Source organism: Theobroma umbraticum, unplaced genomic scaffold (assembly GCF_002168275.2).
Source record: "Theobroma umbraticum cultivar Fairchild unplaced genomic scaffold, ASM216827v3 scaffold_51.0, whole genome shotgun sequence".
In the NCBI taxonomy this organism is placed as follows: domain Eukaryota; kingdom Viridiplantae; phylum Streptophyta; class Magnoliopsida; order Malvales; family Malvaceae; genus Theobroma; species Theobroma umbraticum.
In genome coordinates, this window is record NW_018397260.1 from 8,931,101 (window position 1) to 8,945,132 (window position 14,032).

At 35.5% G+C, this 14,032-nt stretch overlaps 3 protein-coding genes across 11 annotated transcripts; 2 read left to right on the forward strand and 1 right to left on the reverse strand.

The window, feature by feature from the left end:
• Positions 1–2,221: 2,221 nt before the first annotated feature.
• On the forward strand, positions 2,222–6,900 carry LOC110417325 (glucose-1-phosphate adenylyltransferase large subunit, chloroplastic/amyloplastic-like). 9 transcript variants are annotated; one of them, XM_021429613.2, is made up of 15 exons: positions 2,222–2,380; positions 3,030–3,262; positions 3,431–3,553; positions 3,744–3,917; positions 4,102–4,194; positions 4,278–4,361; positions 4,474–4,529; positions 4,772–4,865; positions 5,010–5,195; positions 5,339–5,419; positions 5,760–5,846; positions 5,923–6,027; positions 6,167–6,273; positions 6,439–6,499; positions 6,621–6,900. In XM_021429613.2, exons 2-15 carry the CDS (start codon positions 3,032–3,034, stop codon positions 6,720–6,722), a joined length of 1,584 nt encoding a protein of 527 aa, XP_021285288.1. In that variant the 5' UTR covers positions 2,222–2,380; positions 3,030–3,031; the 3' UTR covers positions 6,723–6,900. The 9 variants fall into 9 exon arrangements, with proteins under 9 accessions (XP_021285288.1, XP_021285289.1, XP_021285290.1 ...); XM_021429614.2 differs by having other exon boundaries at positions 3,434–3,553; XM_021429615.2 differs by having other exon boundaries at positions 3,440–3,553.
• A 42-nt stretch (positions 6,901–6,942) lies between these two features.
• On the reverse strand, positions 6,943–9,420 carry LOC110417327 (mannan endo-1,4-beta-mannosidase 7-like). Its single transcript, XM_021429616.2, has 5 exons — positions 9,038–9,420; positions 8,755–8,949; positions 8,196–8,318; positions 7,686–7,888; positions 6,943–7,599 (listed from the first exon to the last, which is right to left on the reverse strand). Exons 1-5 carry the CDS (start codon positions 9,359–9,361, stop codon positions 7,149–7,151), a joined length of 1,296 nt encoding a protein of 431 aa, XP_021285291.1. The 5' UTR covers positions 9,362–9,420; the 3' UTR covers positions 6,943–7,148.
• Positions 9,421–12,863: 3,443 nt separating this feature from the next.
• Positions 12,864–14,026, forward strand: LOC110417328 (F-box protein CPR1-like). Its single transcript, XM_021429617.2, has one exon. It carries the CDS (start codon positions 12,864–12,866, stop codon positions 13,965–13,967), a length of 1,104 nt encoding a protein of 367 aa, XP_021285292.1. The 3' UTR covers positions 13,968–14,026.
• The last annotated feature ends 6 nt before the right edge of the window (positions 14,027–14,032 follow it).

Genomic DNA, 14,032 nt, shown 5'->3' on the forward strand with positions numbered 1-14,032 from the left:
CTTTCCTTGTCAAAATGGACAAGGACACAGACACTGAGTGGTGGCAAGCACATGGCAAATTTCAGACACTCCGCTTCTGTCCTCGTTGCTCACCGCCACCCACCTGTCCGACACGTCGCTGTCACTTTGACGTTGGCCCATCGACGGATTGCCTTCACATCCGCCGCTACGTGGCGATATTTCTTTTGCCTTCATGGAATACAGTCCGTACAAATCAATCTGAACTCGATTTGGAGCAGTGACGTAGACAGGAGTATTGCATTTAACGGCAAATAGTCAAAGATAATATAAAGTAATTTAGATGAAAAAATCTTACATAAAAAATATAAATAAATTTTAAAAATTATTTAAAAATTAATTTTAATAATTTATTTAAAAAATTAATTAGTGTAATCATAAATAATTTAATAATAATAATAATTTTAATTTTTGTCTAACATTAACAGCAAATAAAAACTAACAACTATAATAACAAAAATTACAATAGAAAGTAAATCATTAAAACAAATATTAAAGGTTATCAATAAAAAATTCAATGGGAAGCAATTCTCTAAAATTAATTATAAAAATTAAATATAATATTAATAAACAATTTAATGAGGAAGTACTCTCAAATAAAAAACTTAATTGTTCACAAGAATATAAGTAAATTAAAAAAACATAAATAATTTGTAAGAAAGCAATCAAATAATACCTTAATAAATAAGTAATAACTACTATTAAGTATTTAATCAAATTCTTGTTTTATTACTTTCAACAAAAAATAACTAAGATAGTAAATCCTAAATCAAAATCATCAACTAAAAATTATTAAAAAAATTAAAATTAAAAATATTAAAAATAAAATAAGTAAATAAATCAAACTTATCAATTATCATAATATAAAAATTACGTTATCTACTAAAGGTTTTCTGTACAAAAAATATTGGCAAGCAAAAAGGTGTAAAATTTTTTTTTGTTGTTAAAGAAAAAAGAATAATAGGGGTGGTTGTGAGGTTTTAGAGTAGGGTTTGGGAATAATTTTATTACAATAGGTTTTATTTTAATTCCATTAAAATGTTTTATTAATTAATTATTGTGGGATATTTCACTAAATAAAAAATTATTATAAAATTATACAAAAATTAAAATATATAAAAAAATTTAATTTTTTTATAAAAATGAAATTATTAAAATTTAAAAAATAAAAATAAATTAGAAAAAATTTAAAATTGTTGGGTGGCAGGGGCACCACTAGCCCCCATCCCCTCCGCCTCTTGTTTGGACCGTTTAATTGCTCAAATTATTGGACCGTTTTGGATTTTTTATTTTACATTAAAGTTGAAAGATTATAAGACTAATATAAGAATTAAGATTAGAGCTTTTTATGATTTAAGAATGATTAGATCTGTTTTTGTTTGCTTTATGGTGTAGCATGTGAACTATGAAAGGTGACAAGTATCTAATTATTTGAACAGTACTCTTACTTTTTATTTAATACTATAAGGAAAATAATTAAATTTTCAGCAATTCCAACATGTTCGGCATGAGTGATGTGAAACCTTCACCCTAAAAAGGAGATCTTTTCCACAAGGATCATCGCAATTGAAGAAAAAAGTTCTTAATCAAGTACCCTTTCTTGTCGTTTCTTATCCTTGATGATTGGGGACCAATGCATGCCTTGAATTTCAATTAAATTTTTGGAATTGATGATTTAAAAAGAGATAAATCAAAGAATAAAATAGTAAAAAAAAAGGAAAAAACCTTCTTTATTATAAAAATAGTAATATTTAATCAATTACAAACACCCTAATAGTTTATTCTTCTTCACATCTTTCTTAAAATATGACATATATTATTAATTATTAATTAATAAAATTTAAGTATAATGTTTAATTTTTTTTAAAAAAATTAATATAAATTTTTATTCTTTATTATAATTAATCAAAATTTTATATTTATATTTTAATTTTTTTAAAATAATTAATTAATAATATTTAATTAAAATATCATTTATCAACATTAACATAAAAGGTACCATGTAATCATGATAAATTATGATGTTATGATGTCATCCGCTTCATCTTGTGACGTGGTGGGTGATAGATAACAATAAACAATGTTTTAATTAATAGTTAATTAATTAATTATTAATTAAATTAATTTATTTTTTAAAATATTGTGCCTAAAATTTAAAAGAATTTTTTATTAGAATAATGAACATTCCTTGATAAATGGTTCAAATACACTGAGAAATAATGTTCATTTGTTGGTATGAAAGTGTTGAACCTTGAGCTTAAAAATAGCAGAATTTTCATTATCCGCCGAGTGCCATAAAAGTCTGGGGAACTGCAAGCTCTCGGAAATTCAGGGTGTGATCAGAGTACAAAGCAAAGAAAACGTACCGTAATTATGTTCTCTTCTTATGCACTGCAACTGTTGGTATATAGGGGAAATAGAGTACACCATAGCGGTGCTTCTCGTGACGGCTCACAAGCCGATGTTATAAGTTATAAAAAATACTACTACTAGTCTACTACTATTCATAACTCGCAAGCCATTACTCTGTCATTCGTGCTCCGTCCTAGTTGCGTGTTTCCACTTCCAAGTTAAGCAAAGGAGCTTTCTTTTAAATCTTTGATCACATTTTTTAATTACCCATTCCTCTTCTCCCCACAAATTTTGTGATCCAAGCAACTTCAGGTAGTGTTTTAAAAACAAAAAAAGGATCTTTTTTGCATATGGGTTCTTCGGATTAGAGTTATTCTCGGATCTGGGTGTTTCTGATTTTTGACTTAGACACAGTCAATGGTTGTCTCAGCATTTTAATCTCTCTTTAATCAGTACTCTCATTAGTTACATTTTGTGGCCATGAAATTTTGGGACCACTAACAAAGTAGTTTTGCTCATTGTATGATCTCTTTTTTTTGTTTTTGCTTTTTCTACTGGAGATTCCGTTTCAGCTAAGTTTTTATTTTTTAAAAAAAATTTCCAGTTAGAATCTTCGGAGAATCATCTGGTTATTTTGGTTTATTGATTAATTAATTCAGCAATGGAATCTTGCTGCATGGCACTCAAGGCAAATGCCAATCCGATTAACGTTAGCAAAGGTCGTAGTGATGGAGGCTCTGTTTTCTGGGGTCAGAGTATCAGGGGAGGTCTTAAAAGCAGGAACCTTGGAACACAGTTATGGGAGAGTTTGAGAGCTGAAAAGGGTGTCAAGAATGCTAAGCCTGGAGTTGCTTACTCTGTTCTCACCCCAGATATTGACAAGGAGACTCTGGTAAGCAAGAGAAAGCGTGTTTAATGTGATGTTTGTCCCGAGAAGTAGAGAACTAGTATTAGATTTCTTATAATTAGAGTTTGTGATTTTTCTGATTACCTGATGCCTTTTGTTTTGTCTCAATGTGGGCATTTGATCATCACTAAGCATTTGAATCATGACTGTCAGAAGTTTCAGGCACCTGTATTCGAGACTCCAAAAGCAGATCCAAAAAATGTGGCTTCCATCATATTGGGTGGCGGTGCTGGGACACGCCTGTTTCCTCTTACTAGCAAAAGAGCCAAGCCAGCAGTAAGGAACCACTGCCCATAAAAAGTTTAAAACTTTATTTTCTTGTGAAAATAAGCATTTTTTTGTTATAAAGAAAATTATACCGAAATGAATTAAGTTTGAAAATTAAACCTAATTATTAAGTGTGAAGTCTCATGATTGATAAAACTTGTTAGATTTAAAGTTTGCTATGATTTTGTTTGGTTTGCAGGTTCCGATTGGAGGTTGCTACAGGCTGATTGATGTTCCTATGAGCAACTGTATCAACAGTGGCATAAAAAAGATATTTATCTTAACTCAATTTAACTCCTTCTCCCTCAATCGTCACTTAGCTCGGACTTACAATTTTGGAAACGGTGTAAATTTTGGAGATGGTTTTGTGGAGGTAAGTTCCTGTTGATTTAGCAGTGCTAGGAGAGATGTTTGCAATTGTACATATTGCTAGTTGAGGTTTGGCTTCTCATTTAGACATGCATGTTTCTGTGTGGATCGTGATTTTTTACAAATTCCATCCTCATGAAATTCAACTATTTTGTGAAAGTTTAATGAAGCCATGTTGAATGTAACAGGTTCTTGCTGCCACTCAAACACCAGGAGAAGCAGGGAAAAGGTGGTTCCAAGGAACAGCTGATGCAGTGAGGCAATTTGTGTGGGTCTTTGAGGTTAGTGATTAGGATTTGGCATTGGTGCTGAAATCATCAGCCTGAGCCCTGAAGTTCACCAATATGACTTGTGTTGCTACCAGGATGCCAAAGCCAAGGATGTGGAGCACGTACTGATATTGTCTGGCGATCATCTGTACAGGGCAGACTATATGGACTTTGTGCAGGTACTTAATTCAATTGCTAAGAGCTGCAATAAGCCTCTTCTTTTTTCCATTTCTTGTACCATGAATGTTGTACCATGAAAATCTCGCTAATCCACAGTTACTGTGCTTGCAGAAGCATATTGACTCAAATGCTGATATCACCGTCTCATGTTTACCAATGGATGATAGGTGATTGTTTTAAGACAGAATCTAATGGTTATAATATTTATAAATTATTCTCTTATTGTGACATGTGAGTTACAGGGAACTGAAATTAATTACTATCAAGTTTCTAAATATTGATCCTCTATCTGGCTTTTAGATTCTTTTGATATAGATTATAAGTTTCTGTTGGTCAGAACATGAAGTATATGCCAATGGTTGCCTTCCTTCAGAATTTTGGAATTTCCTTAAATTTTGGTTTGTTGCAGCCGTGCATCAGATTATGGATTGATGAAGATAGATGAAACAGGGCGCATCATCCAGTTTTCTGAAAAACCGAAGGGCCCCAATCTTAAAGCAATGGTACATGTTTGAACTACTTATCACTTCTTAACCCACATTTCCACAATTTTGTTGTTTCCAAACATTATTACAAGGATTCTTTAATACTGGCATCAATTATTTTCTCTAATCAGGGGTCTTGCTTGTTTCACATTTGTACTACAGCAAGTTGATACCTCCATATTAGGGCTATCAGCGCAAGATGCTGCAAGATATCCATATATTGCATCAATGGGTGTGTATGTGTTTAAAACTGATGTCTTGTTAAAGCTTCTGACACGGAGCTATCCATCATGCAATGACTTTGGCTCTGAGATTATTCCATCAGCAGTAAAGGAGCACAATCTGCAGGCAAGATGACTTTTACTAGAACTTTTACCTCTAGTTTTCTCTCTGGATTTTTCAGTAGTAATCAGATGTTATAATTTGCCATAATGAGGACTTCTAATCTGGTGATCAAACTGCTGAGTTTCTGGCTGTTTGAATATTCGCAGGCATATTTGTTCAATGACTATTGGGAAGACATTGGGACAATAAAGTCGTTTTTTGATGCCAATTTAGCCCTCACAGAACAGGTTGCTCTAACTGTTTTTTGTAAAAGTTAATTTTCTATGTGAGTTACTGACCATCACAGAAACTAACATCCCCATACATTGGGGATGCACAATAACTATAATATCTTAAATAAGCTGGCTGCAGTAACAAAAGTTTACAAAATTTTCATAATAGTTCTGCTGAATAAATAAATAAAGATTCTTATTGAGATGCTGCCATGTCGTGTTTGCATTATTACTTCATTGGCCATGTTGCACTATGGGGTACCTCACTCATCCCACTCATGTATCCCTTATAAGCCCAAACATGGCATTTGGTGTCCATTTCCTGAAAACTGATCTTTTTTTGTTCTCCATGCAGCCACCAAAGTTTGAATTTTATGATCCAAAGACACCTTTCTATACATCTCCAAGATTCTTGCCTCCTACCAAAGTTGATAAATGCGGGGTATGACTTCAAGCTTTAGTTTGTATCGTAATTAATACTTTCGTTTTCTCATCTCGTGGCTAATTGGTTGTTGCAGATCGTTGATGCCATAATTTCACATGGTTGCTTCTTGCGAGAATGTAGTGTACAGCACTCTATAGTGGGTGTGCGCTCACGTTTGGAGTCTGGTGTTGAGCTTGAGGTGATCCAACATCTTCTATTTCACTTAGATCTAAGTATCTAACAAGGGCTTTTAGAAGGACCTCTGTTTTCAATGAATTAATCTCCTTATTTCTGGAGTAAAAAATTATCTTCACTTTGATTATATGTTTTTTCTGCAGGACACTATGATGATGGGAGCAGACTACTACCAAACAGAGTATGAAGTAGCTTCTCTGCTAGCAGAAGGAAAGGTTCCCATTGGTGTTGGGCAGAACACCAAGATCAGGCGAGATTTAGATTGAAAAACCACATCTGTCACCCCACAGCACCTATTTTTTGTGCACTCTAAAATGTTTGAATTGATCATCTCCATCATATAAAATATACTATATGTTTTTAAAACAATTCCTTACTCTGTTAAATAATGACTTCTTGCTATTGTGTTTGGAAGGAACTGCATAATCGACAAGAATGCCAAGATAGGAAAAGATGTGATCATATCAAATAGTGGTGTAAGTATTGCTTTCCTCGCTTCTATGAATCATAAATCTCTAGATATCTCTTTTTCTTTCTATAATCTCTTCACAGATATGTAGGATGCCTGTTCCTTAACAATATATTTTGACCACTCAGGCTGTTCAAGAAGCTGACAGACCAGAAGATGGATTTTACATTAGGTCTGGGATCACAGTCATATTGAAGAATGCAACAATTAAAGATGGAACCGTAATATAAAAAATTTTTGTTCCAGAGGCTGCTATGTTAGACTGAGCCGGTGACTGGAATCTGAGAATTCCAGTCTGCTGCTTTCTGCTGTTTTGCAGTGCAAATATAGGAGTAATGCTTTGTATATGTGAATTATTAGTTCCTACGCAATTTTCAAAGAAATTCAAATGCCCATTTGCTTTATTTATCTCTGCCTGAATTCATTTAGTAGTGCAAACACTATTCTAGCTTACAGCACAAAATAAGTTGGTTCATCAAATTAGTACTTAATCACAGAATCTATTACACTTTTAGCTTTGATGATTACAGTTCATTTCTAGGAGAGAATTCGCCTCCTTAAAACAAAACCTCGTTATAAAATAGTAGGACATCAACTAGTAACTTTTTTTGTTCTCTTATACTTTACTATTCAAACACCATGAGGACTTCTCTGTCTCAATTTCCTGTGTTACTGTTACCATTCCCAGCCCACCATTGTGCCCTTCTGACATCCCTAGCTTTCTTCCATTTCTCGATGTTCCTTAACCTCACATACATCTTCCTAATCCGATTGAGTTTCTGAGACTCTTGAGTGATGATGTTGACGGTCGAGGTGCCTTCGCTCAGGATTACCTCGTACCCATCTCGGAAAGAGTCCATTCCGTCAGCGAAAAGCTGCCAGAATAATCCACCGATTGCTGCACCTCCTCCCCTAGCCGAAGAGTAAATTGCTGTGTACACAGTGTTGAACAGCTCGTCTCTTTGGCTAGGACCAGAGATTTTTAATGATTTTCCAAACTCAGCAAACAGCACTGGCTTCTGGAGGATGTTCTGAGCATCCTGGATGTGATTGTTCAGCCAATTATTCAGGAAGGCAATTTGGCTTTCATCGCTTGAGCTTTGTAACCTGCCCAACAAGCAAAATCATTCAGGTTCAGGGAAGGATTGGGTACATTGGGTTGGCTTCAAGGTGTAAAATTTCTCTTGCATTACCATTGGTCGGGATAAGAGTGAACTGTAGCGAAATCAATGCCTGGGATCTGATTGTTTGCAATGAAATCAGTTCCTACTTGGAAGTTAGGGTTAAACTGCTGCTTTTGAGACGATGATGGGCCATAAAACCCTTCCAAACCAGCTTCTAGCAAGTGATTACCATCAATGGATTTCACATGAGAAGCCATCTCTGTAATCCAGGCCTGTTCAACAAACATAATCAAGTCAAATAATGGACTAGGTTACCAGTCCCATCAGGCCACCATGACACATTTGAACATGGGAGACAGGTAAATGCCACTCCATCTAATTAAAAAATGCTACTAAAAGTTGAGCAGGTGCAACTTCGAACGCCACTATAATGGATATCATGGGGGTAAGCAAAAAGCACTAACTAAAACCTAAGACCATTCACATTAAATTGAAATGAGAAAATAGTTTTAAGGAATTTGTCAAAAATATTGCATTGAAAATAACCTAGAGGAAACATGATGAAATTGATTGCCTTACCTGCATGGTCCTTCCTGATGGGTCCGAGTAGCACCTAGGCTCATTCATAAGCTCCCATGCCATTATTGTTGGTTCGTCTTTGTAAGCCACTCCAGTCAGGCTGTTTCTTCTTGTAAGAACAGTCTAATTACAAACACACCAAAGAGAGAGAGAGAGAGAGATTATCAGAATGAGTTAGTTTCTATGTATTTAATTTTCCTGTTTGTCATTATTTAGAAATTATTTTAATGCATGATGCAGGCAATAATTTCATCAGTTGCATGGAAGTTATATGTCTGTATGCTGTGTTAAATGACATTGCTGCTTTTACCAGCTAGAGCCGGAAAGGTTCATCTACCACTGTCCAATTTACTACTAATAAATTACTTAATCAATGCAAAATCCATCTTAGTAATGTAGAAAAAGTTTTGATTTCACCAACCGGCAGCCGTTTCTATTACTCACTCATAGTCATAGAAAGAAGAAGGAAAAGATGAAACAGGCAAAACGTTCAAAATGTTTTATATCAGAGATGGAGACAGGGAGAGTAAGAGAAAGAGAAGGGAGAACAGTGACTGACCTTGATATGGTTCTTGTAGTATTCCTTCACAACAGAGTTTGTAAAGAAATCTTCATCAGAGCCAATGGACTGTCCTTGATTTCTTGCCCAGTTCACATACTGTTTTTTCCCTCCAAATTGATCATAGTTATTCACAAAACTTAAGATTAGCTTAATCCCATATCTCTTAGCCTCAGACACTACAAAATCCAATCCCTTCAAGGAAAGAAAAAGAAAAGCAATCAGAACCCAGATCATCGACAAGACATGGACCAAAAGTTTAATCTGAATTTTTTTTTTTAACCTGGAACATTTGCTCATTGTAGGAACCAGGTGAGTACTGAAGAGGTCTGTCTCCACCATCACTGAAAGCCCAAGTTCTGGCTATGTTGAGGCCATGCTGTTTAGCTTCTTGAAATGCAGTTGAGACTTTGCTTCTCTGAGATGGATCAGCAGCCATGTACATAAGCCAGTAAGCATTGAACCCATTTGCATAGAAAGGGCTCCCATCCAGCATAAGTTGCATTCCTTTAGTTTTGACAAACCCATCATCAGCTTCCACTTGCACAAAACTTCCTTGCTCTTGAAACAAAAGAAAAACAAACAAAGCCAGACCCCAGTGCTTCATCTCTTCTCTCTCCCTCTCCAAAATGAGCAAAGAATCAAACCAAAACTAAGCTTCAAAAGAGACCTAGAGGTTTATATAGCGGCAGAAGTAGAGGTCACTATATTTTGCTTTTTTTTAAAAAATAATAAAATGAATACTATTAATAATAAATATTTATGTGGTTGAGCTCTTTCTACCGTATAGCTGTTTTCTTCATTAAATTACCTATGGGGTGGTTTCTTTCACAAAAGAAGGGAATCGAAAAGCCTTTAATGCCCTCATTTGGGGCGGTGCCCCAACAGAAAAAGATGGGATTTCCATTGTCTTACTGATGCTTGACAGGGTAGGGTATGGGGACAACCTACATGTCATTTATGGCCGTCCATTTCACTTCCATTTTACCAGTGCGGTAGTGTCCATTATTTTCTAGATCCTCCCTCAGGAAGCTATCAAAAAGCTAATCTATACAAAGGAGAGGGTTACTGCTGTACTTCAATCCATGGAGACAACACAACCACGAAATTTAACACGTATTTTGTCGTGAGTTGTTTGCTGGGACTTGATCATATTTATTTAGTCCTGACTCCCTGACAGTCCACGGTTTCCGAGTTTAGTTCTACTGTAAAAAACAAATGAAACTGCTACTCGAATTTGTCAGAGCTCAGACTGGGAGACAGATTTTGATGAACAAAGTGAGCTAGATTAACAAGCCTTTATTATTTCCTGTTCTTCCTCTTAGCATGAATGAACATGTTAAAGGTCAGTTGAAAATTCATCTAAAGTCAAAAGGTTTAAGAGGATTTGGAGCTTTTCCGTTTACCCACTCTCGATTTGCTCTGGTGCCTAAAAATCATCACTAATTGAGCGTACATCACGGCAGCATTTGGTAATCCATGACCAAAAGCTGAGGGAAATCATCAATCTTGACTTAAAGAATAAAAATCTAGTGCTACTTCTTTTCTGCTAACATCAGATTTGATGATGGGAAAACTTTTTCTTTTCTTAAACATGTAAATGGAGACAAAATAAAAGATTCAAAGTCACAATGAGAACCCAAAGCAATAAAAAGGGCAAGGAATAAAGGGGTCTTCCACTGCTTGACAAAGAGGCTAAAAGAAGGAGATGTGGTTGCTTTTGTGGGTCCTCCATTCTCCATTTTTCCCACTGAATGAGCTTCATTTTGGTGTTAGAGCCTTCACCCCTTATGTCACGCTTGCATAAATTCTGCTTCTTCTTTTTTTTTTTCTTACATTGGATACTGTTTTGTTTGATTTATGTGCAGTTCTTAGCGAAATACTATGTTTTCTTTAGGTAGTTTACACTTAAAAAAATCATGGCATCTTGAATTAATTTATGGTTTTTCTAATTTTGATTAATTGATCCCATCATGTGATCTGTTGCATATCATATTTCTCCTTTTAAAGGCAAGCATTAGAAGTTTAGAATTTTCAAGTTCCTTTCTTTCCTCTTCAAGTATCCTCCTCCAATTGTTCATTATTTCTAAGATTTTGGCCTACAATTGATTAGAAACGTTAATAAATATCTTATAAACGAATATCTTGCATTATTGATTTAACTAAATAAGATTAAGATATTTTATAATGGAATTCAAACAAAGTTTAGATAATAAATTTATTATTATATTAATAATTCTTTTCAAAAGAAAAATCATTTACTTATCAATTGAGCTAAGTCATGTGAACATAATTATGTTAATTGTGATACACCTTAAACTTCATTTTGTGATTGAAAAGAACCCCTTCACGTGCCTACAGAAGATGCAGGTTTCTCTAAACACATGGCAAAATCCATGATGAAAATCAACCACTCCACCTCAATGAGGTCGACCTTATTCTTAATTGACATCATAATCGTTTAATTAATGGGATGAATTGCTTTAGATTTTGACTACCCAAAGTTCCAATTATCAACATTAACATGTCTTACATGCCAAAAAAATCAACTGGTAACTCGAAATATTGGAAATCTTTTACACTAAAAACACACCATATGAAGGTGTTTTATAAGCCATGTGCGAGGTGGCCCAATCTCATTAACATTGTTGGAAATCATGTTAACCTTTCTGCTGCTCAAGAGAAGGAATCTGTTTTCTGGTATAATGTATCTTTCCCTACCTATAAGTTAGTAAAAGGGTGATAAAACAATATAGTTTGGTTTACTTATTGAAGATAAACCAAGCACCGACCCCGCACCCTTCCATTTTCCAAACATAGTGGCGTGATTTACTGAGTCATGCTGCGCCCAGGTCCTCTGTTCGTGTGCCGGGGGCCTCGTGCTTTTGTCTGCTTCTTTGTTAACTCATCAATCAATTCATTTGACAGTCTATAACTTCAAGTCGGTGCTTACTGCTTAGGGTCATTAGCACAAGGTTTCCATTAACCTTCCAGGTTGTTGATGGTACTACCACTAGAAGTGTGATGTTTTCTATATTCCATTAACCTTCCATTAACCAACAAAATTATTTTTACAATTAATTAATGAATTTTATACATATAAGATTCCATCGCTTATTTTATAATACATTTTTAATCATAATTTATAAATATAACTTTTATTATATATGTACACACGCGCATGCAATAATTAAAGATTGGATTAAAAAATATCCCTAAATCAAATATATTTACTTCTCCAGGCTCTTTCTCTTCCTTTTTCCTAGCACTTGGGCCCAAATATCAAGGCTAACACAAAAAAGAGGTGGCAAAAGAGAAGAAGGGCGCAGGGAAAAGTCTTCGTTATGGGCCCAATAACAAAGTTGGAATACACTTGGGAAGCCTAAAGATCTGAACCTCATCGCATGAGCCGAATCTGATTAAGTCCAAATTCTAGTTACTGCCTTAGTGGGTCTACTTTTCCATGGCTACAACGTCGGACTAGGCCCATGAAAGATCAAGTCACATCCTCCAGAGAATTTCTCCGCTCATACAATTTACCATAGTTATTTATTTTAGTAATTAAAATCAATGCGTTGTCTAATGTTGACTATGCACAAATTAAATCATTTGTTGCACGTTTGTATATTTTAGGGGCGGACAGGCCATGCATCATAAACCAAGGCTGAATTAATTTCTTGGTTGGAAAATGGAAATGCAATCTTTAAAACAGACACCTTTTGAAGACTGGCGGGCACAGCCTTGAACACTTCCTGGTAATAAATTAGACTTCTGGCCCAACTGGTCCACTTTCACCTTCAAAATCAAAAGTAATTGTGTTTTCTGTAGATGGAAGTTGAAACCATGATGAACAGAGTTCACACATAATGACAAGAACCTTGATTATCACAGCACCGAACTGGTAATATATATACAAATGACTTCTTCAATTTTTCACTGACCCACAAATTAAACATTTATAAACATTTGATTGCGGAAAATGATTGATTTTCGTTCCCAATAAGCCTCTAGTTTAAGGTCAGTAATTTCTGTAAAAAAAGGGTAAAGGAAAGTCCAATGGATTGTATGTATAAATGGAAATCTACCTCCAGAGAACGAACCTAGAAGAAATGGCTTCCATGCCAAGCCCTGTAATCTTTGACATTCTCGTTCGACTTCCAGTAAAATCTCTAGCGAGATTCAAGGCCTTAAACAAGCTTTGTCGCTCCTTCATCAGGGATCCACGTTTTATTGTTACCCACCTCAAGTACGGTGCAGATGAAGGTAATGATGTCTGCTTAATCCTTTCATGCATGCAGCATGGAAATCTTAACAGCATAGTTCACATCCTCACCGTCAGAGACAATGATGAGCTTGCGGTTGTTGAGTACTCTGCTCCTGTAAGTTTCGACTCTTACCAGATTTTACCTTCATGCTATGGCTTGGTTTGCTTTTATGGTCTCCATGGTGGTGTTCATGTTTGCAATCCTAGCACCAAAAACATAGCCAGACTCCCAGATATTGATGCTGAGGGCATTCGATCTTTGAGCTGCGGATTTGGGTTTGATCGAATGAGTGGTAAACATAAGGTCATCAAATTTCTGGAGCCTCTGGAAGGAGAGTACCCTTTTACGGATAATCTCAGGATTGAAATATTCACAACGGGCAATAATTCTTGGAGGACAGTAAGGTACCATCCTTGTTTTCGCTTTCTACACCACCAGCCAGCGGTGTTTGCTGGCGGGTTCTTTTACTGGATTACAGCTGATTCTACTGATCCTGGTGGTCCATCTAGTTTCTCAATTGTTTCCTTTGATGTTGGAAATGAAATCTTCGAAGCCATTTCTCTACCAGAAAGTGTTTCAGAAAAGAATTGGTTTAACTTATATCTGGTGGAACTAGGAGGTGAATTATGCTTGGTGGACTTGGATTATGAATTGGATCAAGACAGGAAAAGAATGGACATTTGGATCTTCAAAGCCAGCATTGCTGACAAGAAAGAGCAGTGGGTGCACGAAACGATCGTTCATCAATCCGAACCTATCGATACCACTCGTCCTGTGGCGTTTAATGGTGAAGAGATTTTACTGCATGGATTTATCAAAGGCCTGGGTAACTTGAACTGGTACAATCTGCGGAGTGGTAGTTTTAGGCAACTGAAAATCAAAGGTGTTCCTTCGCAATACTGTCACGTAAGCCATCACGTAGAAAGCCTTTTCCTGGTTCTCCATTAATCCATGTGAAAAGCAGGTCAGTATATAGATAACGTATATTCATCCAGGGCAAGCTAATCTCCAGG

What these genes read in the sequence shown, in the direction of transcription:
- LOC110417328 (XM_021429617.2), top strand. Translation starts at nt 12,864, where the DNA reads ATGGCTTCCATGCCAAGCCCTGTAATCTTTGACATTCTCGTTCGACTT.
- LOC110417327 (XM_021429616.2), bottom strand. Translation starts at nt 9,361, where the DNA reads ATGAAGCACTGGGGTCTGGCTTTGTTTGTTTTTCTTTTGTTTCAAGAG. An exon ending in ACAATGAGCAAATGTTCCAG is followed by an intron (nt 8,950 to 9,037) that starts GTTAAAAAAAAA and finishes CTTTCCTTGAAG; the next exon opens with GGATTGGATTTTGTAGTGTC. An exon ending in CATCAGGAAGGACCATGCAG is followed by an intron (nt 7,889 to 8,195) that starts GTAAGGCAATCA and finishes TTTGTTGAACAG; the next exon opens with GCCTGGATTACAGAGATGGC.
- LOC110417325 (XM_021429613.2), top strand. Translation starts at nt 3,032, where the DNA reads ATGGAATCTTGCTGCATGGCACTCAAGGCAAATGCCAATCCGATTAAC. An exon ending in TGTTTACCAATGGATGATAG is followed by an intron (nt 4,530 to 4,771) that starts GTGATTGTTTTA and finishes GGTTTGTTGCAG; the next exon opens with CCGTGCATCAGATTATGGAT. An exon ending in TAAAGGAGCACAATCTGCAG is followed by an intron (nt 5,196 to 5,338) that starts GCAAGATGACTT and finishes GAATATTCGCAG; the next exon opens with GCATATTTGTTCAATGACTA.